This window comes from Salvia miltiorrhiza, chromosome 2 (assembly GCF_028751815.1).
Source record: "Salvia miltiorrhiza cultivar Shanhuang (shh) chromosome 2, IMPLAD_Smil_shh, whole genome shotgun sequence".
Lineage (NCBI taxonomy): Eukaryota > Viridiplantae > Streptophyta > Magnoliopsida > Lamiales > Lamiaceae > Salvia > Salvia miltiorrhiza.
In genome coordinates, this window is record NC_080388.1 from 37330956 (window position 1) to 37358572 (window position 27617).

The 27617-nt window shown below is 39.4% G+C and overlaps 3 protein-coding genes across 6 annotated transcripts; 1 reads left to right on the top strand and 2 right to left on the bottom strand.

The window, feature by feature from the left end:
• The first annotated feature begins 2421 nt into the window (after positions 1-2421).
• Positions 2422-14356, top strand: LOC131012269 (probable sugar phosphate/phosphate translocator At1g06470). 4 transcript variants are annotated; one of them, XR_009097255.1, is made up of 14 exons: positions 2463-2621; positions 2919-3588; positions 3687-3853; positions 4392-4477; positions 5163-5212; positions 5771-5838; positions 6140-6240; positions 6397-6409; positions 6798-6982; positions 7275-7361; positions 13073-13167; positions 13709-13867; positions 14057-14126; positions 14266-14356. XR_009097255.1 is itself a non-coding variant. In XM_057940185.1 (13 exons), exons 2-12 carry the CDS (start codon positions 3326-3328, stop codon positions 13845-13847), a joined length of 1188 nt encoding a protein of 395 aa, XP_057796168.1. In that variant the 5' UTR covers positions 2422-2621; positions 2919-3325; the 3' UTR covers positions 13848-13867; positions 14057-14356. The 4 variants fall into 4 exon arrangements, 3 of the variants coding, with proteins under 3 accessions (XP_057796168.1, XP_057796166.1, XP_057796167.1); XM_057940185.1 differs by having other exon boundaries at positions 2422-2621; positions 6206-6240; positions 14057-14356; XM_057940183.1 differs by having other exon boundaries at positions 14057-14356.
• A 2858-nt stretch (positions 14357-17214) lies between these two features.
• Positions 17215-20170, bottom strand: LOC131012272 (G-type lectin S-receptor-like serine/threonine-protein kinase At4g27290). The gene is made up of 7 exons (XM_057940188.1): positions 18852-20170; positions 18603-18722; positions 18408-18532; positions 18119-18329; positions 17804-18041; positions 17591-17723; positions 17215-17529 (listed from the first exon to the last, which is right to left on the bottom strand). Exons 1-7 carry the CDS (start codon positions 20107-20109, stop codon positions 17236-17238), a joined length of 2379 nt encoding a protein of 792 aa, XP_057796171.1. The 5' UTR covers positions 20110-20170; the 3' UTR covers positions 17215-17235.
• A 1613-nt stretch (positions 20171-21783) lies between these two features.
• Positions 21784-25480, bottom strand: LOC131012274 (probable pectinesterase/pectinesterase inhibitor 51). Its single transcript, XM_057940190.1, has 3 exons — positions 24645-25480; positions 23622-23841; positions 21784-22587 (listed from the first exon to the last, which is right to left on the bottom strand). Exons 1-3 carry the CDS (start codon positions 25353-25355, stop codon positions 21905-21907), a joined length of 1614 nt encoding a protein of 537 aa, XP_057796173.1. The 5' UTR covers positions 25356-25480; the 3' UTR covers positions 21784-21904.
• Positions 25481-27617: the final 2137 nt, after the last annotated feature.

Below are 27617 nucleotides of genomic sequence, written 5' to 3' on the forward strand. Positions count from 1 at the left end.
TAAACAACATCTCTCTCTGGCGCTTGCTTAATTGTAATTGGAGAAATGAATACCTTTATGAAGAGTATGTAAGAGAGGTTGGTAGATTTTGAACGATCAAAGAAATTATACAAAATTGGTTTGAAAAAAAAATTTATACAAAATAAGCATCTCTAAATTTCTCAAATTGCTTAATTGAAATAAGTTTGTAACTTTGGATTGATTAAGAGGTACTGGAAGCCCCTGGATACTATATAGAATAGATACATCCATTGTATGATACTTTTATTGACGAATTTTTAATTTTAGGCAGTTTTCTTAAGTATACTAGTTTCTAAATGACATATCCTTGAGATCATAATCATCATGATGTGTTATTTTGAAAATACAAAAGCAAGTTTTTCACATCTAGAACTACATTAAGGCATAATAAACTTAAATAAATACGTTGTTAGGATGACGTAGTTGTGTTCTTAAGGATACATTAGTTATATCTTGATTTCAACATTATGATTTTTTGTTTTCCAATTTAAAATATATTTTCTCACATTTACAACCACATTAAGGATAGAAAAATTTAAATAAATGTGTGCTTAATAAGACATATAATTGAGTTCTTAATGACACACTTAGCTATATTTATTTATGAATTATATATTAATTTATTTATCAATGGATTTATGAAAAAAAATATACTCCCTCAATCCATGAAAGAACTTCCTAGGAGAGAGTGACACGAGTTTTAAGAAAATATATTGTTTAGTGTTGGATATAAGGTAGTTGAGTGTATTGAGAGTGGTGAAAAGATGTTATAATTAATAGAAACAATGTAGTCAAATGGCCATAATGAAGATTGAAAATTAATTTTTGGCCCCAAATATTAAAACATCAAAATATGGCCATTAATTAAGTGGTATGCCTAATTTGCCCTTTTTACTCAGCCGCTGGGGTGATTGCGCGACCGCTGGATGATTGTGCGGCCGCTGGAAGCTTATGGGTGAGTTGCGTGCTCGCGGGGAAAAGTCAGCGCCCGCTGCGCGTATGGCACTTATGGCACTAATAGTGCCATAAGTGCCATACTCATCATTTTATTACTTAGTTTTATTTTGGATTTTTGTTGACACTTATGGCACTATTAGTATCAAAAGAATCATTTTAAACACTTTCCCGTAGGGTTTAGATGTTCCATTTAGGGTTTAGATGTTCGATTTAGAGTTTAGATTATCCATTTATGATTTCTTGATTCCATTACTGTTGTTTCTGTTGCATGTATTAGTGCCATAAGTGCCTAACCCGACCCGGCACGCGACTCGCGTGCCTGATCCTACCCGGTCCGCCTCATTAAGGGTAAAAACGTCCAAATCAATAAAAATGACCAAATTTTATATTTTTTTAATATGTGGCCATAAATTGTGTTTTATGCTTCATTTTGCCTACTTCAAAATTTTACTCTAATTAATATTGGGAGTTGTGAAAAGTGAAAAGTAAGAGGATTATAAGTGATGGGGTATAGTCCAAAAATAGGTAGGAAATTCTTTTGTGGACGTCCCAAAAAGGAAAGATATGAAATTCTTTTGTGGGCGGAGGGAGTATATATTTATATACTTATGACTTTTTTATTTCTTAATTAATTCTTTGTTTATTTACTACCATGTTTATTAACTTACGTAATTATTTAATTATTTATTTACTTACTAATTTGTTATTATTATTGTTGTTATTATTGTTATTGTTATTATTATTATTATTGTTGTTGTTGTCGTTGTCGTCGTCGTCGTCGTTGTTGTTGTTATTATTATTATTATTATTATTATTATTGTTATTATTATTATTATTATTATTATTATTATTATTATTGTTATTTCTTAATTAATTCTTTATTTATTTACTACCATGTTTATTAACTTAAGTAATTATTTAATTATTTATTTACTTACTAATTTGTTATTATTATTGTTATTATTATTATTATTGTTGTTGTTGTTGTTGTTGTTGTTGTCATTGTCGTTGTCGTTGTCGTTGGTGTTGGGCGTCGTCGTCGTCGTCGTTGTCGTCGTTGTTGTTGTTATTATTATTATTATTATTATTATTGTTATTGTTATTACTAGTATTCCACCCGTGCATACGTATGGGGTAATTGTTGTAGTATTTTTTTATAACGTTAATTAATTATATGTTAATTAACATTGTATTGCGTTAATCTTCAATCTCACGTTTTATATATAATCAAGGATTTTGAGATATCCTAAAATTATAATCCATCAAAATAAAAAAGAGATTATTTTTAATATTTTTATCTATCAAGATTCAAGACTAATCATCCACGTTTGGTAGATTATAATAATCAAAATATTGGCAATTGTGACCCGAATTAACACAATTATGTTTTGTATATAATAATAATCAAAAGTATTAAACGTTGTAAATTGTGACCGGAATTAGTTAACACAATTATGCTTGGTAGATTATAATAATCAAAATATTAAATATTGGGATTTGGAACCGGAATCAGTTGACGGTTAAACCAACGACAGAATTCACCTGATGACCAAGCATTCGTCAGCAGCTATTATTCCATACAAAATCAAGAAAACAAGGGATTCAAAATCTTATGCATAAATCAGGAAGAATCGATATCACCGGTAAACTGTATTCTCTGTCTTAATTTACTAATTAATTTTCGTATAACGCAATATGCCGCGTCGCATGATCTCCGTTTCTGTAATATTTTATACAAAATTCGCATTTTCCACGGTAGGGATGTTAATTTTCTACCTGTTTGTCTTCATTGTGTAATTGTTAATGCGTTTCCTATTTTGTTCAACTGCAACATCCTGTTTAGGGCATTCTTTTACGGATTTCAATTGTTGAAATCTGGTTTGCTTTTGGCATTTGATCCACTGCAACGCAGCTGAATTTTCTATTTGTTGTTTCTGTAGTTATGTAGCTTTGAGATCAAATGAGCTGAGATTTCTGCGGGCAAGCAACGTTGGAGCTGGTTCGGTTTGGAGCTGCAAATAAATAATTTTGTGCAAGCCATTGTATGTTGTAGTATTAGTATTTAAGAAGATCAGGAAGAATAGAATGCAGTGAAAGAAATGATAAAGAGTTATCTGAGAATTGAAAGGGTTGAGGAAAGTGGAGGTGGCAATTTGAGGCATAAAGGTTGGATTACTATGGTCTTTTTGGGTCTCAGGTTGGTGTGAATAATCACATGCTCAGCTCGATTAGATGAGGATGCATCAAAATAAGACATTGGTTGCGGGTTGCATGTGGTTCAGCAACATGGTTCAGAAAAGGAAATCTTAAAGTCTGAGAGATTCTGTGGAAGTAATTTCAACCAAGAATGGAGCTTGGTGATGTACATAATAGATCTCCCAGCAGTGGTGATGCACACAATAGGTCACCCTTTGGTTGCGATTTACACGATATTGAAAATGGTCACACCGTCAATAGAAGACTACATACAAGTAGCAGCAGCAGCCTAAACCATGTGGACTACCAGAGCCTGTCTAAGAGAGATATAGAGAACCCGGTTTCTGTTTCTGATGTGGTGAAAACATTGTTTCTAATACTGGCCTGGTACACAATCAGTACATTTTTGACACTGTAAGTTTATTCATTTTGAATCGTCTAGGTTAGTTCACGTTATATACTGTGCAGATTATTATGTTTTTTTATTTCTTGTAACTCTTGTTCGTGACCAGGTACAATAAAACGTTATTAGGGGATGATTTGGGGAAATTCCCTGCGCCACTGTTGATGAACACCATTCATTTTGTCATGCAAGCTGCTCTCTCAACGGCCATTACGTGGTTTTGGCCTGACAGATTTCACTCCTCTGTTATGTCTTGGAGTGATTATTTTGCAAGAGGTAGGAAGTTGTATGACATTCACCAACTTTATGTTCATAGAGTCTACGCAAATGTACCCAGTACATGTTAGCAACACAGACTCCCATTATTGTAACTGTCATTTATATGAGAGAATTTCTAATTGCCAATGTTTCTTGTGGCTGAGATTCGAACTCTTTTTATGTTCTATCCTCCTCCTTAACTACTGGACACATTAGCACTTAGCAGTTAATGATTGAAAATGATGAAAAGTAAGGACCTAACCCAGCTCAATTGTTTTTCACCTTGTCAATTTGTTTTTATTTCACTCTTTCTTTGATTTACTTCGACTGAATGCCCCACTACTTCTCTTAATTGGCTATTAGTTTGGGCCTAACTTGCTGACGAACTAAACAAAGAAGCAATCTTTCTATTGTCCTTCAGTTTTCAATCTCAATCTGAAGATTTGGTTTGTAAACAGAAAATATTGTTATTTCATTTTCCTTACCCTATTGAAATTTGCTAGTATGATTAACTTATTTAACAACTAATGCTACAGATGGCCTTTGCATTTCACAGTTGTACCAACGGCCCTCAGCACTGCAATGGATGTTAATCTGAGCAATGCATCCCTAGTTTTCATTTCCGTCACATTTGCCACTATGGTTGGTCATTCTTCTTCTAATGTTTCTTAATGATTTATGTGTTTGCTGTTTGATTTTGTTGTTTGTGAAATATAATCTCTGAGGATTAAGGGTGAGGCATTGAGAATTTGCTCTGGCCAATCTTGGTTCAAATATTGTAAATCCAAGTGTGTAAGTAATGTCAGCTAATGAAACTGGGAGCAATAATGAAGTTAAGCTAACAATATTCAAGAAAGACATTTGATCTTTCAATGCCTAAGTTACAGCTTACATAGAAACTTACTAAAAGAATATATAAAATAACTAACAAAGATGTTACATATCGGATCTAGCTGCCAAGGGTCTGAAAAGACTCTGAAAACCTTACAAGTATCTTCCTTGGACATTTGTAATTGAATAAAAGTAATAAAACTTACACCTATCTTATCATTCAATCCATAGGCTACTACTCCAGATTCGTAAACAATGTTATGTGATATTTATATGTCAGCTTTATGTCACTCTCTTTCTGCCAAAAGTCCATGCTTTCTCTTTTTTTGTTTTTGTTTTTGGTACTCAATTAGTCTTTTAATTTGGATGTAATGGACTGTTGGCCTTAGTCTCCGACTTAATAACTGAATGAACTTTTCTGTTCTGTCGCACTGTATTCTTTGCTCTATCTCATGAGAAACCATAGATGACTAAATCAGCTATCTTTCATTTGCAGTGTAAATCGGCATCACCGATATTTCTCCTTGTTTTTGCCTTTGCTTTCAGGTATCTTTAAATGAATACTTTGCATCCCAACTCCAATAGGACTGTTATTATAATATATATTAAAACTAAAATAAGTCATATTCTCTGCAGTATATACGTATTTAGTGCTTAAAAAATTGTTATATATCAAGCTAAACTAGAACTGGTTTGGTGAAGCACAAAGAGCGAGAGAAGTGCCAAGTACCATGAAATCTTATGGAGCTGTGGATTTTGAAAAAAAGTGGGATTTGCCGTGGTAAACTTACTGAGGCCCCTGAATGAAGTAGGGTTATCTACTATGTTTGAATTAGTTAAATATTAATAGATATCAGAAATGAGAGTGCACGAATGACTGAACAAGACATGCACATCTTATTCTTCTCAACTGTGAGGAAGGTCCTGCCTTGCTTTTGAAAAGATATGCAGGCCCTTTGTCGAACTCAGAATATAAAAAACAGCACAATATTTTATTTTTCTAATTTATATACTCTATGTAATGCACTTGAATAAATGTTTAACTGTATCTGTATATATTAGATTCTTTAACCTTGCTGCTGACTCGAACAATCTTCTGTGAAGATTGGAGTCTCCAAGCATGAAGCTGTTTGGCATAATGTTTGTCATTTCTGCTGGGATACTATTAACAGGCAAGTAATTTCTCCTTTAGTCTAGAGATGAATTTCTGCACGGTGGTTGTAAGATTCTGCTGAATTTTGGAAAATATTTTCTAAAATATGCGGTAGACATGACTGCAAGCACTTGCTATATATTAATAGAAGATGAAAGATTCAACATTATCCACCCAAACTGGTGGAAAATCTTAATCAGGGAGTCTCAAATACCAGCCCATTAATGAAAAATATAAACGCATGTAAGCAGATGAAACTCATCCAAGATGAGTCTCTTAATTTAGGTTTTCCATTTGATTTATTTTGGTCCGTATTGCAGTTGCTAAGGAGACAGAATTTGATTTTTGGGGTTTTATATTTGTTATGCTTGCTGCTGTCATGTCAGGGTTCCGATGGACAATGACACAGATTCTTCTCCAGGTACAAGAAGCAGTATAGTGCTACTTCTGTCATTGTTTTATTTTTACTGAACTTATTTTGCTCTTATACGTTTAATAGTAAATAATTGCTTATATTTTTCTTTTCATTGGCTCGTCTCAATTGGCTGGTGTGTTCTGATATCAAAACCACCTGAAGAAAGAATCGTATGGTGAGTGCCATTCAAAGCCGGGGCTTTACCTGAAAATTCTAGCTATCTAGTAGCTATCAACTTCCATAATGTTTGTTAATCCATGATCCACTTAATTGCAGTATAGTTTGCAGATATCTTTGGACATATTGAGTCGGAGAGCTATCTATATGAATTCTGTATAGAATAATAGAATGTCAGGCATGCCTCTAATGTCCTCCCAAAGAATGTAAAATGTTTTACAAATAAAGACTAAGCTATAGTTTTAAAGCTTAATAACTTAATTAGCTTTTACTTACATCAACACTAATTTAGCTTTGAGCTTATTTTTATTAACACCAAGGCTGGAATTTGCCCAACTCATGTCGACATACTTAATCGCCGACTCCTTCCCTTTCTCTTACTCCAGGTCTTAAAAATCCTCTTACTTTTATGAGCTACGTGACACCAATTATGGCAATTGCAACTGGTCTGCTTTCTCTATTGCTGGATCCTTGGCAAGAGTTCAGAGAGAGTGATTACTTTAACAGCTCATGGAATATTGTCAAAAGTTGTTTACTGATGTTGTTTGGTGGAACTCTGGCTTTTTTCATGGTAAGATCCATGATTTAATAGCTTGATCATCTGCCCTTGTGGTTCATGTTGGGTTTTTGGTTTATCATTAAACTTTGTCTCCTGAAATCTGTTGATTATATCGAACAACTGAAAAAGCCTGTTACGTATTCTTAATTTTTTTCGGGATGGGGAGGGTCAACTGGATGCATTATTTTTCTCCATGCTTCTTAGAGTTAGAAAACAAAGAGAACTAAAAGTTAATTTGAAACTTTCCACTTTTCTTTGTTTTTCTATTCTTATAGCTTGATTTGATTGCTAGTTATTATCGCAGGTATTTACCGAATATATTCTCGTGTCAGTGACTAGTGCAGTAACGGTGACAGTAGCTGGGGTTGTGAAGGAAGCTGTGACTATTTTGGTAAGACAGTACATATATTTGAGGCTTAACTTCAAGAACATGCTACATGTTTCTACAACAATCAGCATAACAATATAACCTTTCCTATAATGAAAATGCAGTATTTAGAGGATATTTCAGTTGCATATTTGAGGAGATAATTGGGTGAATATTATTAACTTGATCGTACTAGCAGCCTATCTCAACCTGTAGTTTGAACTCTACTGATTGAAATCATCCTATTTGGGAATAGAGTATTCGAGGCTGTTAAGAGCGGAATTTGAGAATAGAAAATAAAGAGAAGAAACACGATCCTCGGCCTAGGCCGCCAGCCACCAGGCTAAAATAATTCTTCCGTACCTTTATTGAAGAAAGAATCCCTATTTATATAATTCTGACACCCTAGGGTTGGTTCGACTCTCTTAATACGATACGGGAAAGAACCAACAAAGAAAACCCGTAAAGGAGCATTGCTCGACCCATTACAATTATATAAATAAAATAACATAATTCTATCTAACATAACCAGGCCCACGAACGTAGACCTCCAGCCCAAACTCACGCCTTCTTCGACCTCCTTTGATACACGATAACAGGACGCGGCCCATGCACCCCATGCACATCTCCTCTATCTCGCTCCATATCAATTTCCTCCCCCTCCAAAACAACCTTGTCCCCAAGGTTGAAGTCCGGATATTGGCTCCGAAACGTTCCCACATCCAGCCAAGTAGCGTCATCCACCGACTGCCCCAACCATCGAATCAACACCTGTTCTTCCTCCGCTCTGCCCCTCGGCATCTTCCGCCATGCTAGCACTTCTTCCGGCTCCCACGGCGACTGCTCCGGTAGGTCCAATGCGTCAGGCAGCTCATCAATCACCGGATGGTCCCCCACTACTCGACGTAATTGAGAAACATGAAAAACCGGATGTATTTTACTAGACTCCGGTAGCTGCAAGCGATATGCTACTTGCCCCACCCGCTTCAGGATTCGGAAGGGCCCGTAAAACTTAGCTGAAAGCTTGTGTTGGACTCCCGGCTGTAGCGACTGACGGCGGAATGGCCTGACTTTCAGAAATACGCAATCGCCGACGTCGAACTGAACCTCTCGGCGGTGCTTATTTGCCTGCTGCACCATGACTTGCTGCGCTCGGAGAAGATTTTCGCGCAGCTGCCGGAGCACCTCGTCTCTACTACACAGCGTATCAACCACCGCAGCCACCCGACACTCCCCCGGCAAAAATCTCTTCAGTGTTGGGGGAGGGCGCCCATACACGATCTCAAACGGAGTCATTTTCGCGGCTGTTTGGTATGATGTATTATACCAAAATTCTGCCCATGCCATCCAACGAACCCATTGCTTCGGATGCTCACATGTGAAACAGCGCAAATATGTCTCTAACACTCTATTCACAACCTCCATTTGCCCATCTGTTTCGGGATGATACGCCGTACTAAACTTCAACTGTGTTCCCGATTGAGCAAAAAGTTCCTTCCAAAACGAGCTCATGAACATGGAGTCCCGATCGCTTACTATGGATTTGGGAATGCCATGCAAACGAACCACATCCCGTATAAATATTTCCGCCACGGCCCGAGCTGAGATCGGAGGTTTCAAGGACAAGAAATGGGCGTACTTAGATAATCGGTCCACAACCACCAAGATTACCGAGAACCCCTTCGACTTAGGAAGGCACGTGATGAAATCCATGGAAATGTCCTCCCAAATGTGCTCCGGAATTGGGAGCGGTTGAAGAAGTCCAGCCGGTGACATAGCTTCATATTTCATCTTCTGACAGATTAAGCAGTTAGCCACATAATCTTTCACCCTTTGGAACATGCCTTTCCAATAGATGCTGCTAGCGATGCGACGATACGTTCTATACACCCCGGCGTGCCCTCCCGACGGCGTATCATGGAACTCGTGCAACCGCGTGGGAATCCAAGTAGAGTCTGCTGGCAGCACTAGTCGATTCTTGTAGAAGAGCCGGCCCTCCACCATCTGAAATCCGGGTCGGGTACCCGGCTGCGCTAGGATATCCTTGCGAATAAGCTTGACATACTCGTCTTCCTCCTGTTCCTTCACGATGTCAGAGCTATTCACCCATTCCGCTTGGCTCATGGCTCGAAACTCCGCGTGTCCGGGCATGCGCGAAAGGGCATCGGCGGCTGCATTCGAGCTACCCGTCTTGTACTCGATCTCGAAGTCATAACCCAATAGCCGAGCCACCCAAACTTGTTGTGCAGGAGTAACAATTTTCTGATACAACAAATGCTTCAGACTTCGATGGTCGGTGCGGACGATGAATCGCCGCCCAAGCAGATATGGTCTCCAGTGCTGCACCGCCATGACCAAGCCCATCATCTCGCGCTCGTACGCCGATCTGGACACCGTGCGGCCCGATAGTGCTTTGCTGAAATACGCAATGGGTCTCCGTTCTTGCATCAGCACCGCCCCGACACCGGAACCTGAAGCGTCGCATTCCACAATGAATTGCTTATCAAACTGTGGTAAAGCAAGGACGGGGGCCTCCGTCATGATTTTCTTTAAGTGCTGAAATGCCGCTTCAGCTGATGCGGACCACTCGAACTTCTTGGCTGCTACTTCCTTCTTTAGTAACTCCGTCAGCGGTCTCGCGATTAGCCCATATGCCCGCACGAACCTTCGATAATACCCCGTGAGGCCCAAGAATCCCCGAACTTCCCTCGCCGATTTGGGTCTTGGCCACTCCACAACTGCCGCAATTTTGGTGGGGTCCATAGCGACCCCCTTTTCCGAAATAATGTGCCCGAGGTATTCCACTTGTTGGCAGCCGAAGGAGCATTTCTTCAAATTCGCCACGAACTGATTCTCCGTCAGTATAGATAGCACACATTCGACGTGTAGGCGGTGCTCCTCGTTCGAGCGACTATAAATCAAGATGTCGTCGAAGAATACGAGCACGAATTTCCTCAGGTGTGGGCGAAAAATGTCGTTCATCGTTGACTGGAAGGTGGCAGGGGCGTTCGTCAATCCGAATGGCATGACCAAGAACTCATAATGGCCACTGTGAGTACGGAAAGCAGTCTTTGGTATGTCCTCGGCTGACACTCGGATTTGGTGGTAACCGGATCGCAAATCTATCTTTGAAAAAATGACCGCTCCAGCTAATTCATCAAGCATTTCTTGTATGACCGGAATGGGGTATTTATCCGGAATCGTCACCTTGTTAAGCTCGCGATAATCCACACAAAACCTCCAGCTACCATCCTTCTTTTTGACGAGCAAAACGGGGCTGGAGAATGCGCTCGTACTCGGGCGAATAATTCCCGCAGTCAGCATATCACGCACGAGTCGCTCAATTTCGTCTTTCTGATGGTGCCCGTAGCGGTAGGGGCGAACTGAAACCGCTTGAGTCCCCGGGTTCAGGTTAATTCGGTGATCGTGAGGTCTACTCGGTGGCAGCTCCTGTGGTTCCCCAAACACTTCCGAATAACGATTCAAAATATCCTCCAATAATTCGGGCACAGCCGCAGTCAGGCGCGCTCCGGCGTGCTCCTCCACTACAGCCCAAAGCTGCGAGTCCTCCCCCTCGCGGACTAATGCCTTCATTCGCATCGGCCCCCGGCATAGTTGAGGATCCCCCCTGAGTTCCACCGCCTTCCCATTCCATGTGAACTTCATTATCATACTTTCGTAATTATGCCGAACCTCTCCCAGTGTAGAAAGCCACGTGTTGCCGAGAATTAAATCGACCCCTCCCAGCTGAAACACGAAGCAGTCAATGAGGAAACTACAGCCAGCCAACTCCACCCTCACTCCATAACACGCCCCCGCAGATTCAGCCCGGCTTCCGTCGCCTAACAGCACCCCAAATCTCTCTTCCCGACTGATCGGCAGACCCTGCTCCTGTGCTAATTCCTGTGACACGAAATTATGGCTAGCGCCATTATCTATCATCACCACGATGGGTCGGTACCCCAAGCTCCCCTGCAGTCTCATCGTGCGTGGAGAATCTAAACCCGCCATTGAGCAAAGGGGCAGATCCGCAGCCTTTTCTTCCTCCTCCGCCTCGTCGTCCTCGATCTCCTCTAGCCCGGTGGGTTGATAATATTCATGTTGCTTCACCGCCATATCCTCTCCTTCTTCTACGAGCATCACGCGTAGCTGCTTCAGCGGACACTCATGACCCGGTGAGTACGGCCGTCGGCATCGAAAACATAGTCCTTTAGCTTTTAACTCCGCCAACTCTTGCTGCGACAACCGCGTGAAGCGCGGTCTCTGTGGGGTTTGCGAACCTTGTGAGTTTGCGGCCGACGGCCCGGACGTGATAGTTTTCTCCCCGGAGCGTCCCTGTCCACCTCCGATAGTACTGCGCTGATTAGTTCCCCCGCTCCCCGACCAACCTGAGCTCCCACTCTTCGACCAGCTGGAGGGCTTCGACGCTGAGCTCCATGAAACCTGACTCTGTCTGTTCCCTCCCAAGAACCCCAAATTCGCCTCGACATCTCGAGCCAAGATCATTGCCGTCTCCAAGTCTGCTGGTCGGAGGACGCGCAGATAGGCCCGGACCTGGGACTTCAAACCCTTCATAAAGTATCCAAGGTACTGATTATCAGGTAGAGAGGGCGCCTGGCTTGATAGCTGCAGGAACAACGAGGTATATTCAGCCACGGTACCGGTTTGTTGGATGTCAGCCAATCTCTCAAAAATATCGCCTTGAAATCTCGTATCAAACTGCGCCACTAAACTCTCCGAAAAATCCGCCCACGACATATTCGGTTTTCGGTAGCGTTGCCATGTCAGCCAATATAATGCATCCCCCTCCATCGCTACCATCGCCGCAGCAACTCTCAACTCGTTTGGCGTCTCGGCAATTTCGAACTGCTGATTCGCACGGGCTAGCCATCCAATAGGGTCGGTCCCATCGAACGTAGGCAGCGGGACCGTGCGCCTGGGCTCCTCCGTCTCCCTCTTGTTCCCGTGGCTGCTCCCCTTCGGTGATTCTTCTCCGTCGACGTCGTTCGACCCCCGGCCGTCCGTCGACGATCCCGGCCGATTCTTCATCTCCTTCATGACCGCAGATATTGATGCGGTGAGTGCGGCGAGGCTCTCATGCACGACCTTGAACTCGGCCTGCACCATCTCCCTATCTTTTTCGATAGCCTCCAATCGATCTGACACGTCTCTAATCGTCATGGCGTGAGGTTGGGATCCGGCAGGTCGGACCAATTGTTAAGAGCGGAATTTGAGAATAGAAAATAAAGAGAAGAAACACGATCCTCGGCCTAGGCCGCCAGCCACCAGGCTAAAATAATTCTTCCGTACCTTTATTGAAGAAAGAATCCCTATTTATATAATTCTGACACCCTAGGGTTGGTTCGACTCTCTTAATACGATACGGGAAAGAACCAACAAAGAAAACCCGTAAAGGAGCATTGCTCGACCCATTACAATTATATAAATAAAATAACATAATTCTATCTAACATAACCAGGCCCACGAACGTAGACCTCCAGCCCAAACTCACGCCTTCTTCGACCTCCTTTGATACACGATAACAGGACGCGGCCCATGCACCCCATGCACATCTCCTCTATCTCGCTCCATATCAGAGGCCCTCTCCATGTGTTGGTTGCCAAGACTTATTAAATTCCCAGAATCATGCCCTTATTATTACTGGGGATATTCTCTTACAGTTTTATATGTTAAAAAGTCCTCTAAGCATTATTAACCTTTGATATTTCTTTTAGGTGGCTGTGTTCTATTTTCATGACGAATTCACATGGCTGAAAGGGTATGGCCTCGTAACGATCATGTTTGGTGTCAGTTTATTCAACTGGTACAAGTAAGTGATCAAGCTGAATTCTATTCACTAAAGCATGTGTATGATTGATTTTGCACTGCTAGCAATTTTTTGGAAAACAAATGTTAGTCTACAAATATCGTGATGTATCGCAAGTTCTTATAATCATGTCAATTGTTGTAGTTTGAAAGATCAGGGTCGTGATATACTTAAGAAGCTGTATCTCATTGTAAATGCACAATTTTATAGAACATGTTTCTGGGTGGCTCTCTATTTGATATATACATCTCTCACGAGCTCAGATCAATGAGATGAAGGTGATGATAGACTATTTGTAGTCTGTGGATAAGCCGTGGTACTGGTTAAGATTATTGACAGTGCCCATTCAAATATATTTTTCTGACACATGATTAATATGTTATTATAGCCTAATTGAGCCATTCTTAGCTTCATATGTAGGAAGAGAAGCTCTTCTAGCCAACGGATTTCTTGATTTAATAAATACACAAGCTCTTTAACTTAATCAGTAGCATTTTCACAGTGCAAAATCTGCTTTTAACAGTCTACTTTTCAAATTTCCCAGATACCAGAAGTTGCACAAGAGCAAGAAGCATGGTGGTTCGCCAACTGATGGTCCGACACCCAAATATACTATCCTGGACGACATTGATGAAGACGATAGCAGCCCTCTTACAAGCCCGGGTTCACATTCTGACCAATGAATTTACGACCAAGCTTTTCAGTGAGTTCTTATCCATGTATTTTAATGTCAGACTCGTACATTAGGTCATAAATTCTTTCACCTTGCAATACACTATATATTGCTGCAGTTTCAGACTAAACCTTGTTCTTCATTTTACACAGCAACACAATTTCACAACCTTGCGTAATCTATTAAGTGCTAATTTCCATTTCGGCCGTATAACTTCAGGCTTTCACCTAAATCGGAAGCAGGCCATTGCGTCTGGCAAGTGGTGGCTCTACTGGTTTCTGGAGGACAGGTACTATGAAATATGCTGTCGTTTTGATACTTGAGTTGTGTGAGCATGCTTTGCACTTGCTATAACTAGGCATCATGTTTGGATGCTCTGAGTTGTTCTAGTTTTAGAAGCTGCTAACTAGTTTTCCCAACATGGATAGCTGGTGAATTCGAAAGTGATGGATGATGTGTGCACAACGTTGTACAGGAGATTGCATCTCTTTTTGTCTGAGATCATCAGTTTTCTTCTCATGGAGATTTTTGATATTACATCAGCTACAAATAAATTTTGCATCTCTTTTTGGGAACCATGGACTCGTTCTATAATCTATAATATTTGAACAAAACTAGGTGCTTTCATAGTAAGAAAATGAATATTAGCTACTTCTGATTTTGCACACAATTTTATTTATTTTTCCTTTCTCTAAAACTTACATTTCTTCTTGAATTTCTCCCGACATTGAATTACCTCAAATCAAATTTGATGTGGCAAAATTAGAATTGGCGTGACGATCAATTGAATTTTATTTTGAGCACGGATCGAAAAATTGGGAGTCATTTTAAATGAAGCAAATTAAAAAAAACAAAATAAATCAACGTCCTGCTCCATTCAGTCATATATTTCATAAATAACTCTTTGACTCTTTCATCAACAATAAATAATATTTTTATTAATAACAAATGAAGTGAAGCACATAAATATGATATAAATTGATATTGTTTTTTGTTAACAATAATTGATAATTTTCTTAAATACAAAAGATACTTTGAATAAAAATAAATGATTACAAATGACATTTTTAATTAAAAAAAAAATGATACTTTGTCGAATGACCCGGACCTTACGGTATGCGAGAATTTGCTATGAATATTTGCTTGTGGCATGAGGTCAGATGATATTAAAAGCTCGAGTCCATGCATAAATCACGGTGAGAAATTGATAGCCATCATTTGAGATATGTTCTCTAGAATATTCCACTTTCCGAAAGCATATAAGCTTCGTTTACTTTGATAGATAAATTTATCCACAAAAGATAATAGATAACAAAAATTTGTGTTTATAAATGTCTTCATTCTTTTTTCATATTTTACACAAAAGAGAAGTTCACCATTTTTCCTTATTTTTCACTTCAATGATGGATAATATTATATATGAGGTAGAGGTCAGTTTCTCTTCTCATTCATTGGAGATCTTTAAATTAATCTTTTTTTTCCCCTTAAAATCTTCTCTTCCTTTTTGGTGGTACTGAAGTTGCAGATAATCTTTAATAATGAAAGCCAAGATGAACGCGGCATGCAAAGTGCTTAAAATGTGTGCTTAATTTCATGTTAAAAATATATAAACAAGAAATGCTCCGCGCTTTCAACACCTAAACATTGCTGCCTTGACACCGTGAAATAATAGACGATTCATTTTGTGTATATAAAATACTATCTAAATTAACTCTACGCCCTACTATCAAATTACTTAGAATATTTTTTTTGTTGGTTCCCATTCAACTACTGGTTTGTTGATCATCCAGCTACTAATTGCTTGCTTCTCCTACTAGTTATCTCTTTTTCATAGAGTGGTCTAATTCGAGAAGATAGTTATGCTGATTTTGGATGCAAATATTGTTAGGTAGTGATCAAAATGAGACGATCCACTATACATAACAAGAAATACTCTTTCTACTACACTTGCTGCCTCAGTTGGTTGTATTCTGAAAGCATATGATGAAGTCTCCATCATGGAAGATAATATCTTATGCTGCCATAGCTTTCTTATTTTCTCCCAATCCCAGCCATATCCACAAAATGGATCACTGCTTTCAATACTAGTAAGCCTCTCTTCGATCTCAGTGATGCTTGCTTAGAGAAGACGATTGGTCACCTTTCTCCACTCCCTCATACGCCTGCATTGGTAAGATGGAAAAGCGGTTGCTGCTGGTTAAATCTGACGGCAGCTGCTGCTCCTACTAACCAGACTACAGGTTTATATTTTGTTTCAATGGGTAAAACAGGATTAGTAGCTTCTATATCCTCCTCAGGTATACTCTCAAATCTGGCATAGTTATGAAAGGAAGTTTAGCATTGTATGCACAACCTATCTAGTGACAATACATAAAATTGGAGCATGCTGAGTGGGATATATGCCTCAACAGGTATTCCACTATTTGCCAACAGAGATGTTTTCAGTGATGAGTAATGAAAAGGATCTCGCTTACTATAACTCTTTTGTATATATAAAGATACAGGCACCTGCCAAGGGAAGAACTAGTACTAGGATCAACTCTTGGAATTTTCTTGTGCTCGTTTTGACTGGAACTGCGCTTTTTGTATACCCAAGAAGAAAACAAAGACCGAGGATGCGAGGAGGATTATTTAGACCATGTACCAGATTTTCATTTGAAGAGTTAGCAGCAGCAACAGATGATTTCACTCACAAAACAAGGAATGCAGTGAAGCGCCTTGATGAAGTTGGTCGTTTTAACAAGTCATTTCTAGCAGAGGTTAAAACTTGGTGAGACTAATTGGCTTTTGTGCAGAGAAATTTCACAGACTTTTGGTGTCTGATTACATGTGCAATGGCTCTCTAGAGATATGGATATACTATCGAAGCAACGAGAATTTTCTTGACTGGAACAAGAGAATAAGATCATCCTTGACATTCTTCATGAAGATTGTAGGTAAAAGATCCTCCACTTAGACATCAAGTCTCAGGACCAACACTTGAATGCCGAACTTGCTGATTTTGGATAGTTTAAACAATAGTTGCTGACTTATTTTTTGTGGTTGATCTTGATCCATGTACAAAATCGTGGGAAACTGGCGTAATCTTGTTGACAAATACTGCCAACGTGAAACAAGTTGAGCAGATGATACAAATTTCAGTTTGGTGTATGCAAATTGCAAAGTGATCATGAGAAAAGGCCTTCTATGTCAATTGTGATCAAAGTGTTGAAAAATATATTAACTACGACTTTTTGATGCCATCATATCTGATCAGCAGAGCCCCAGAATGCAGTCCTAAAGATGCAACTCCTTTGCTTCCTTCAGTTTTATCAGGGCCACGGTGACGTTAAAAGGTTCTTTCATTTTGGTTTGATTTGAACTGATGAAATGAAGCATGAATTAAAGGATGTGTATTACTACCTCCCTTGTAAATCAGTATTAGTCAAAGAATTTGTTGATGCATACATGTGTGAAGTACTATCAGAGCTACTATGCAAGAAAAAACCAGGCTTCTTGGGCTCAGCCAATACTGTATCCTCAGTGCTCAACATCAGAAGCACAGACGGCATCATTGGCCTCTTGCATGCTTCTTTCTGAACGCATAACAACCCGACATGAATGCACCTCTTCACTTGCCATTCCACGTAAGAACTACTGTAACACGGATCCATCACCTCCAACTCTCTGCCTTCCTTCCAAAGCAGCCATGCCTGCAACAATTCATGTCAGAGAATGTGGAGTTGATTACAGATAGATGCTGCATTTGATCACCTCTTCTTGAAGGTTCTTGAAGCCTCTGTTCTTTCTCCCACTCACTATCTCCAAAATCACAACTCCCATGCTAAATACATCCGTCTTCACACAGAACTTCCCATCAAATGCGTACTCAGGAGCCATGTAACCACTGCAAACGATCTTTTTCTTTTAAAAAAGTCTACGCAAGAATGTGCATTTAGGCTTTAGAATACATGACATGAAACTTACTACGTCCCAACAACTCTTTTCGTGCTTGCCATGGTCTGATCGCCTTCAAATAGTCTAGCCAAACCAAAATCTGAAATCTTCGCGTTCAAGTTCTCATCCAACAAGATATTGCTCGTCTTCAGGTCCCTATGGATGATCTTGAGCCTGGAATCATGATGAAGGTAAAGAAGGCCTCGCGCAACCCCCATGATTATATCAAACCGCTTTGGCCAATCCAATAGCGAGCTTCTACTCTGATCTGCAAGTCGCATGGAAATTTTGTGGCAAAACTAATTGAGAGATGTGTGCAATGAAAGGGGGAAAAAAAATCATTACCAAAAATGAAATAGTCCAAGCTTTTGTTGTGCATATACTCATATATCAGAATCTTTTCCTCTCTTTCAATGCAACATCCCATAATTCTGACGAGGTTTCTGTGCTGCAGTTTCGCAATCAAAGTGACTTCGGTTTTGAACTCTTGATCCCCTTGCCCAGAATTTGCAGACATTCTTTTCACTGCAATTACTTTCTCAGCTGATAGATTCCCCTGCAGATATAAAGATGCTCAAGAAATACTATACTTGTCAATAAACAAGAAAACCTCCATCAACATGTGTTTCAAGACCTTGTAAACTGGACCAAAGCCACCCTTTCCAATCATATTTTCGTGTGAGAAGTTGTTGGTAGCTGCTGCAATCGTTGGCAAGCCAAACAGAGGGAGCTCGAATTCCTCCTTCTTCTTCATATAAGCTGTCAATTCATGTTCATTTTAGTGGGTCATATGTAATTCAACTACATGTTTCAGGATGAGGAATATAACCTTGTCTCTTGCGTCTCATCCTGAAAATAATCACTCCCAAACTCAAGCCCAAACCGAGCATTCCCAAATTACAAGCAGCTGATGCCAATATAATCGTTACACGTTTTTTCCTCCTATTCTCTGCATAACCAAATCACCTTGTTGATTTAAAAGCCTCAAAATCTACGTATTACTCGTCACCATATTGAGTAATTTTTTGGCAAAGTGGATGAAATGAAACCATGTTTTTTGCATTCGAGGTGAAAATACCTAATTCCGAAATGGGGACGCGAATGTAGATACTTGGGCCGGCGCGGAGGTCTCCGGTGAAGTCCTCGACGTCAATCAAATCCCCGAACCACATCAAACACCCAGCGCTCTCACTAACCAAGTAGGGAGCCGCATAAGCCGTGCAGTTGCAATTCCTCAAGCATTCATGGAGGCATTCGCCGCTGCTCATGCTAGCATTCATCTCGAAACTCAGCGTATCAGGAAACTTGTAGCGTTTAAACTGCATGAACCCATCTCCCTTGTGGCAATCCAACGGCGGAACCCTAGCACAACCACCGCTCCACGCCATGGCATCCCACTGTTTCTGATATCTAGGCACGAAACCCCTCAAGCACTCGCACACCGGTTGCTCGTCCGCTTTGCACACGCCGTTGGGGCCGCACCACCCGTACTTGGTGCACACGTCGTACGGATCCGAGAAGGCCAAAATCCATCCGTCTCTCTCCTCATTCATCATGTGCCGTTGAATCAAACCCGATGCGCTCAACGTGACTCTCATGATAGACGAGCTGCTGTACGCCTCGGAAATGGCGATCAGCTCTCCCTGCCCGCTGAACTGCCTCTCGGATTCGATGTCTCGATACGTTACGGGTGGAAGTCCGGTGAACTGGGCCCCATCCCAGGGCCCGCTCCTGTACGTTTTCCGGCGGCCCGTGAGGACGCTCAGTTGGGATAATCCATGGTTTTCGATCTTGAAAACGAACTCTCCCGGAGATGGATCGTCGGGGCTTTTCCACGACGTCAGATGTTTGTCCAATCCAGTGTTGGGATCGTTCACCATTTTCATCCCGGGCAGCCTGGTGTCGCCGGGGAAATCGAAACTCTGCCAGAAATAGGTGGCGTTTTCGTTGTCGACGACAACCAGGTTTCCGGTGTCGAGGAGGCGGAGAACTGGAGTTGATAGGGATGAATTGGAAGACCATATAATTGGAGGTTCAGCTTGTGTTGAGGTGAGGAGCAGATTGCCGGTTTCGGATAGAGTTAGGACTCCGGTGAGGCCGGAGATAGGATTTTGTCTGTTTGCAACCCAGACGACGACGTCCGGTGTGGCTTTGTACCATATTCCTAAGAATCTTGATGTGGATGAGCCCGGAGAGAAGAATCCGAGCTCGAATACTTGAGATGGAGAGAGTAATACCTCTCCATCATCAACAAGAGATTGCCCTGCAGAAAGTGTGTCGGCGGCAATGGAGGATATGAAAATGGTTATAAAACAGAGGGCGCCAAAGAGACCCATAGGCTAGTTACTTATTTTCTTGTTAGAGTAAGAATGTAGTGAAGTTTGTTAATTTAATTTCAAGTAAAAGAAACAAGTTTTGGAGTACTTATAAAACACACGCAGATTCGTAATGTTGAAAGATAGGCATATTCGTGATGTTGTCACGCAACTTTGAAACTATAAGCAGAGGGGTGGGGGTAAAAGTTAGTTTTATAACAGACAAAGAGAAGAATAATTGTATAGAATGTTTGGAGTCGGTGATATGATGATTCCAATATCAAATCAAACATGAAATGTAATTGTTGGAGTATTAAATATTGTGTGAATTTTTTTTAGATTTTTACTGTTGGCTGATGCTCTTACATGGAATTACATGCATTTATTTACATGTGATTGATTTGGATTCAAGAGAGCTTGTTGTCTTGCCAAAATAAAAAAATATAATGACCCATCCTTTGAATTCTGAGGACTCTTCTGCCTGATACTTGCGTAAATTTTTTGAATATGTTTAGGCATTCCAACAGGACTATATATATTCGCTGCGAATACTTTTCGTTTTTTGTTTAAATTCTGCGGCGATTATTTTTAATTTTAATCAAATAAATAAAAATACAGTCATGGCATGCAAAATTTATTACCAATACGATGAGCATCCCAAAACTGGGATGAGATCCAATGTCCCACAATCTTATATGTGTCACTGTGTCTCATACTTATATCTATTATTTTAAAAATAAAATTTATTACTACTATGAATTATATTTAATTTTTAAAAAAGTATATGCCATGACTTTGAATTTATCAACCTATTATTAGCTAATAAAAGTGAAATTAAATGATAAAAAATAATTATATACCGAATAAACCCTAGTTAATAATCACAAAATTAAACTAAAGCATATAAAGGTGAAATTGAAGAAAATATATATAAGAAATTAAATAAAATTGAAAGTGGGACATAAATTGAGACATAAAGTGTGGTACATTGAATCTCATTCCTCCAAAACTAGGCGCTATAAACAGGAATGAGATTCAGTGTACCACATTTTATGTCCCACTTTGTATTCCACATTCAATTTTATTTAATTTCTTATATATATTTTTGTCAGTTTCAACTTTATATGTTTTAGTTTAATTTTGTGATTATAAACTAGGGTTTATTCCATCAATTTAGGGTATATAATTATTTTTTATCATTTAATTTCATTTTTATTAGCTAATAATAGGTTGATAAATTCAAAGTCATGGTATATACTTTCTAAAAATTTTAATCTTTTGAAATAAAAATTAAATATAATTCCTAGTATTATAATAAATTTTATTTTTATAAAAAATATTTTTAAAACAATAGATATAAGCATGGGACATAGTGACACACATGAGATTGTGGGACAACGAATCTCTTCCCAAAATTTTCTACAAGAAACTATTTCCAAAATTTATGATATGAAGTTTGTTTTATAAATGTAACTATTTTATTATTTTATTGAAATACAAACTAATTTTTATTTGGTATTGTTTAAGTTATGTCTTATACATTTATTTATTTATTTATTATTATTATAAAAAAAATCTTAATTTGATTTTAGAATTACGATTCATGTGGTACTATCTTAATTTAATTTTAGAATTTTTTTTATGCATATTAGTTACAATTTAATTATTATATATACATTCATTAGTTATAAAATATAAATTCAGAACTCTAACAATTTAGTTTTATTTTATTTCGAAATGCAGGCAAAGGAATGTAATCGATTCATTTTCCAGTGAATCATTTTCCTAAGAATTATATTCGTAGAGGTTGCCCAAGTCAAATGGCATGAATCCAGTGATTTCCTTGGATGAAATTTTGGATAGAGTAAGAGTGAATATGCTCCATCGGAATCTGGTTGCTCCACCGTACTCTCCCCGATGTGTCTGATCCGGAACCAACATTCTTGTACTCTCCATAGTACAAAGTCCCCAACGCAAACTCCCCATCCCATGCCATCCACCCCTCGCCTTTGATAATGCCTTCCAAATCGCACCAAATGAAAACGGTCCTTGAATACGCCTTCCACGGCCTACCCAAGAAACTAGAGTGCAGCTTGGGGTTGCGGCGGAACAGTTGCATGTAGGCCTCTGTGCCGTTGACCACGCATTTTTGGAAGACCAACCCCGTCGACTGGGCTGGGTCCGTCCTCCCCTGGGCCGTAACCGCGTTTTTCTCGCCTTTTTCCGGGTTCTGCTGCCGAGGAGCCACCAGGATGTGGCAATCCTGGAACACAACTGCCGCGTTTCCAAAGATGAAGTCCACGTTGCCTTGGATGCGGCAGGATTTGTAGTACTGCCGCATGCTGTGTGCGTATAGAGTGTCTTGATTGCTAACGAATTCGCAGTTTTCCATCATGGAACGGTCGCTGTCTGATCGGAATGCCACGGCTTGATGAGTTTCTGGGCCTGCTGTATTTTGGAAGGTTATGTTGCTCGCCATGAATCCATCTCCAAGAATTCCTATTGAGAGAAGAAGGAATTTCCAAATAATCACAACCCTAATTTTTGGATATATAATCGGAATTAAGCTTTGATAATCAACACAAAAACTTAATAAAATCGTTCGACAAATTAACAAAGGACAAATATTTTAATAAAGTATTTTAAATTTTATACTAATGTTCGAATTTGAATCATATAATTAATTTGTCAGGATATCGGTCACACCATATGAAATTATACGAGATTGCGTCTTCCCCATGAATGGGTTATAGTCACTGGGTGCGGTTATAGTGAGAACCACATTTATCGTGAGAACATAAGAACCATTAAAATCAATGCATCTACTATATAAATTAATGCATTCGCTATTAAATTTAATGCATCCAAAAATAATAAATTTTTTGCTCCCTTCAGGATTCGAACCCAGGATCTGCATTCATCCACCAAGATGATGCATTCACCGTACATCTTGATGATCCAATGGTTTAAAATGGTTCTCTGTTCTAATTTTATTTAGTGGTTCTTATTTGAACCTCTCCCTATAGTCACTATGCCTTAATTATGGTTGACGGTTGCAACTACAAAATGTTTATGATAAAATATTTGAATGTAACTATGCATTAAATGAGATCATTTTCCATTATATTTTATCCTCATCCCATATTTGCCACTCGACAAAGTGGAGATTTAAAGGGTGGCGAAAGATAACTAAGTTCATTAATGAGACACATCTACTTATTAAACCAAAGAAACCCAAACATACCATTTTCATGTTACCGCAAACCACTTGCCAGTTATGATATATTTCATCCGTCCTATAAGAGAGTGACACAATTTCTTTAAAAAAAAGTTGATAGATAATATATTTAGTGGAAATGAGCGATTGTAATTTAATTAATTGTGAAATTATGTAAAAAAATGAATGATTGTGTTTAAAATAATTGTGAGCCGTATCTTCAAATAGAAATGATATTTTTTATGACACCAACAAAATGAAAAATTAATATATTATGAGATGGAAGGAGCATTATAATTTCAAAAGTCTAACTTACCAACAGTTGCAGACCGGTACGTGGACACCCCGGGCTGGCCCGCATTCTTCGACCCGGTAATGACCGTTTTGCCCATCCCATCCCCCAACAGAACCACATCCGTCTTCTCCAACCCCACCAAAACCGTTTCCTCATAAACCCCCCTTTTTATCCATATCACGAACCGCTTCCCCGAACCGGAGGGTGCCTTGTCCACCGCCTTCTGCACCCAGAGCCGGCCCTTGTGTGTATCAAGTGGGGCAATGGCCTAGGGCCCCAAATTTTTGGGGGCCCCAAAATATAGATCCAATACTAATGTTATAGCTTAATTACAAAAAAATAAAAAATAAATAAATAAATCTTTCACTACCTATAGTCAGCGATCAACAACAAGATAAAAAAAAAATTATATTCCAAATTCCTAACCCTAAATGGTAACAGAACATAGAACGATTCTCTATTGCATAAATTTATATTTCTAATCATAAGATGCTAATTTTATTGGATGCATGAGAAACGTTGCATAAATGTTGTGTTAACTTTAAGATGTCTCGAAACATAATGATAAATTTGACATTGATGCTCAAGATTTATTTTCTGAATTACAAGTGTTACAAATATGTTTACCACAAATGAAGTTCAAAGTTCTTGAGTGTGTTAAACTTTCATATTGTTTTTATAATGTTTCTATTGCATATAGGATATTGTTGACTATATCGATTACTGTAGCTTCAGCTGAAATAAGTTTTTCAAAGTTAAAATTGATAAAATCATACTCCCTCTGTCCCGCGAAGTTTGAGCAGTCTTCATTTTCGAGTTGCCCCGTGAAACTTCCAACACTTTTATTATATGAAAACTTTTTCTCTTTATTCATATTTTCACTTTTTGACCTACCACACTTAACACTTAAAATACTGACTCTTTAAAACTCATGCCGAAAAGAAATTGCTCAAGCTTTACGGGACGTAGGGGGTATTTAACTAGGGCCCCTTTTTTTGTTTTCGCCTAGGGCCCCCGAAATGTCAGGGCCGGCCCTGTCTGCACCGTGTCGTAATCGCACCCGCCTCCGCTCTTGCACACCGTCACATCCGCCTTCAACCCCCGTGGCACGCCGCCGCCTGGACCAGGTTCTGAACCGGAAGCAGGTTCCCAGAACCCGTCCCGCTCGGTCCGGACCGGGGCCCAGGACCCGGTTTTCTCACCATATAAATCGTAATTCACCAGCATCGCCAGAGCGGCGCTGCCGCCGCCGATCAAAGTCGAGTTGAAAAAAGCCATGGTTTTGACCACCTGAGAAGTGTCGTTCACGTACTTGAGCGCCGACCAGCAGTCGTACTTGTACCCCAACGTGCCGCTCATCCATGCACGCGCATCCTTGATCTCGCGGCGGCGCAGAGCCCCGGCAACCAGATTGGCCCGGTAGGCGGAGTAATGCACCATATCGAGGCAGCTCTGGGCGGCGGCGGTGCGGTTCTGGTTGCCGGCGGAGGAGTTGAGGATGTCTTGGACCATGGCTTTGCCCTTGTCGAGATCGTCGGAGATGATCTGCAGCGAGGATTGGATGAGTTGCAGCGCGGTGGCGTTGGGCGGCACGTGACCGGAGCGGGACAGCCAGTCCTCGCATGCCGGCGGGTCACGTGAGGCCTTGCAGGCGTCATGGACGATGCTGGGCACTTGTTGGCATGAGGAGTGGACGATGAGAAGAGAGAGGAGAGTTAGAGAGAGAAAAGCCGCCATTGGAGTGAGTTGTTCCATCTTTAAATTGTGATTAATATAGCTCTGCTTTGCTGCGCCATTTTGATATCCTTTTTCTTTAGTAATAAATCTTTGTAATCAACCTGTAATCTTATTTAATCTTCAAATTAATGTGAAAATGATATTAAGCAATCTTGGTGGATTTTCTGAACAAGTATGTCATATTGGATTTATGTTACACATGCACTAATTAGATAGGGTCAGATACTTGTCTGTTCAAATTGGTACTATGCATTATTTAGTTCGTGACGTAATTCTTCTTTTTTAATTACAATAACATTTTCTTTGGGTTCCTTTCAAAATAACATTAATTGCCTTTTTTTTTTTTGGATAAATTAGCAATTATAACTATTGATCACATTATATATTGAACTCGCACTACAAAAAAACGTACGATTATGCCGTCGGTAATAAGGCACGGCCGCCGGTGATAAATGCTACCGGCGGCAAATCGACGTCGCTAATTGTATTGTTGGTAACGCCATTACCGACGGCGATCGGCCGCCGCCGGCATTTCCGTCGTTAATGTCGCTGTTGAACGGCAGAGAGTTGCTGGAAAATTACCGACGGCAAATGCCGTCGCTACTTAGCGGCGGCGAGATCACCGTCGGTAATTTCCACCGGACGGTGGTGGCGCACTCGCCGAACTTGGCCGATGTATTACCGACGGCAAAATGTCGTCGGTAATTTTTTTTATTTTATTTATTTTATTATATATCCACAATTTATTTTCGTATTTATACAGTATTGCATAATTTAGACGAACTTCCCAGTCGGTCACCCATCTTTGTTGTGCTCTAAGTCAAGCACGCTTAATCTTGAAGTTCTTTTTGAGTGGTCACCAGTACAGAACACTCGTATTATTGATATATCTAGTATCTATTAATTCATTTAAAGTCTACTTCAATATACAATATCATATATATTCATAACCTTAGAATATGTCGAGACGATATCCAAAAAATGTTGTTAATTACGGATTTGGCTCGTTTCCGTCCTTATTTTTATGTCGAAAAAATATTTATTTATTAATTTAATTTAATTTTTTTATCAATCTAGTTTATACACCATAAGTAATATTTTATCAATCTAGTAACAATCTTGAATTCTTACTAGGAATATTATCTTAGATTAGTGATGATTGATGAGTTAATCACTAATCAAATTAACATTCTTAAGTTATAATTATTTTAGTTCGTGACGTAATTCTTCTTTTTTAATTACAATAACATTTTCTTTGGGTTCCTTTCAAAATAACATTAATTGCCTTTTTTTTTCTGGATAAATTAGCAATTATAACTATAGATCACATTATATATTAAACTCGCACTACAAAAAAACGTACGATTACCGACGGCATTATGCCGTTGGTAATAAGGCACGACCGCCGGTGATAAATGCTACTGGCGACAAATCGCCGTCGCTAATCGTATCGTCGGTAACGCCATTATCGACGGCGATCGGCCGCCGCCGGCAATTAACGGCGGCGAAGTCGCCGGCATTTCCGTCGTTAATGCCGCCGTTGAACAGCGGAGAGTTGCCGGAAAATTACCGAAGGCAAATGCCGTCGCTAATTAGCGGCGGCGAGATCACCGTCGGTAATTTTCACCGGACGGTGGTGGCGCACTCGCCGGACTTGGCCGATGTATTACCGACGGCAAAATGCCGTCGGTAATTTTTTTTAATTTAGTTTTTTTATTTTATTTATTTATTTTATTGTATGTCCACAATTTATTTTCGTATTTATACAGTATTGCATAATTAGACGAACTTCCCAGTCGGTCACCCATCTTTGTTGTGCTCTAAGTCAAGCACGCTTAATCTTGAAGTTCTTTTCGAGTGGTCACTAGTACAGAACACTCGTATTATTGATATATATGATACCTATTAATTCATTTAAAGTCTACTTCAATATACAATATCATATATATTCATAACCTTAGAATATGTCGAGATGATATCCAAAAAATGTTGTTAATTACGGATTTGGCTCGTTTCCGTCCTTATTTTTATGTCGAAAAAATATTTATTTATTAATTTAATTTAATTTTTTTTTATCAATCTAGTTTATACACCATAAGTATTTTATCAATCTAGTAACAATCTTGAATTCTTACTAGGAATATTATCTTAGATTAGTGATGATTGATGTGTTAATCACCAATCAAATTAACATTCTTAAGTTATAATTATAAGTTTCTTACTAAGAATCTTGAATGCATAGTAATAAAATTAGATTAGTGATGATTGATGAGTGAATCA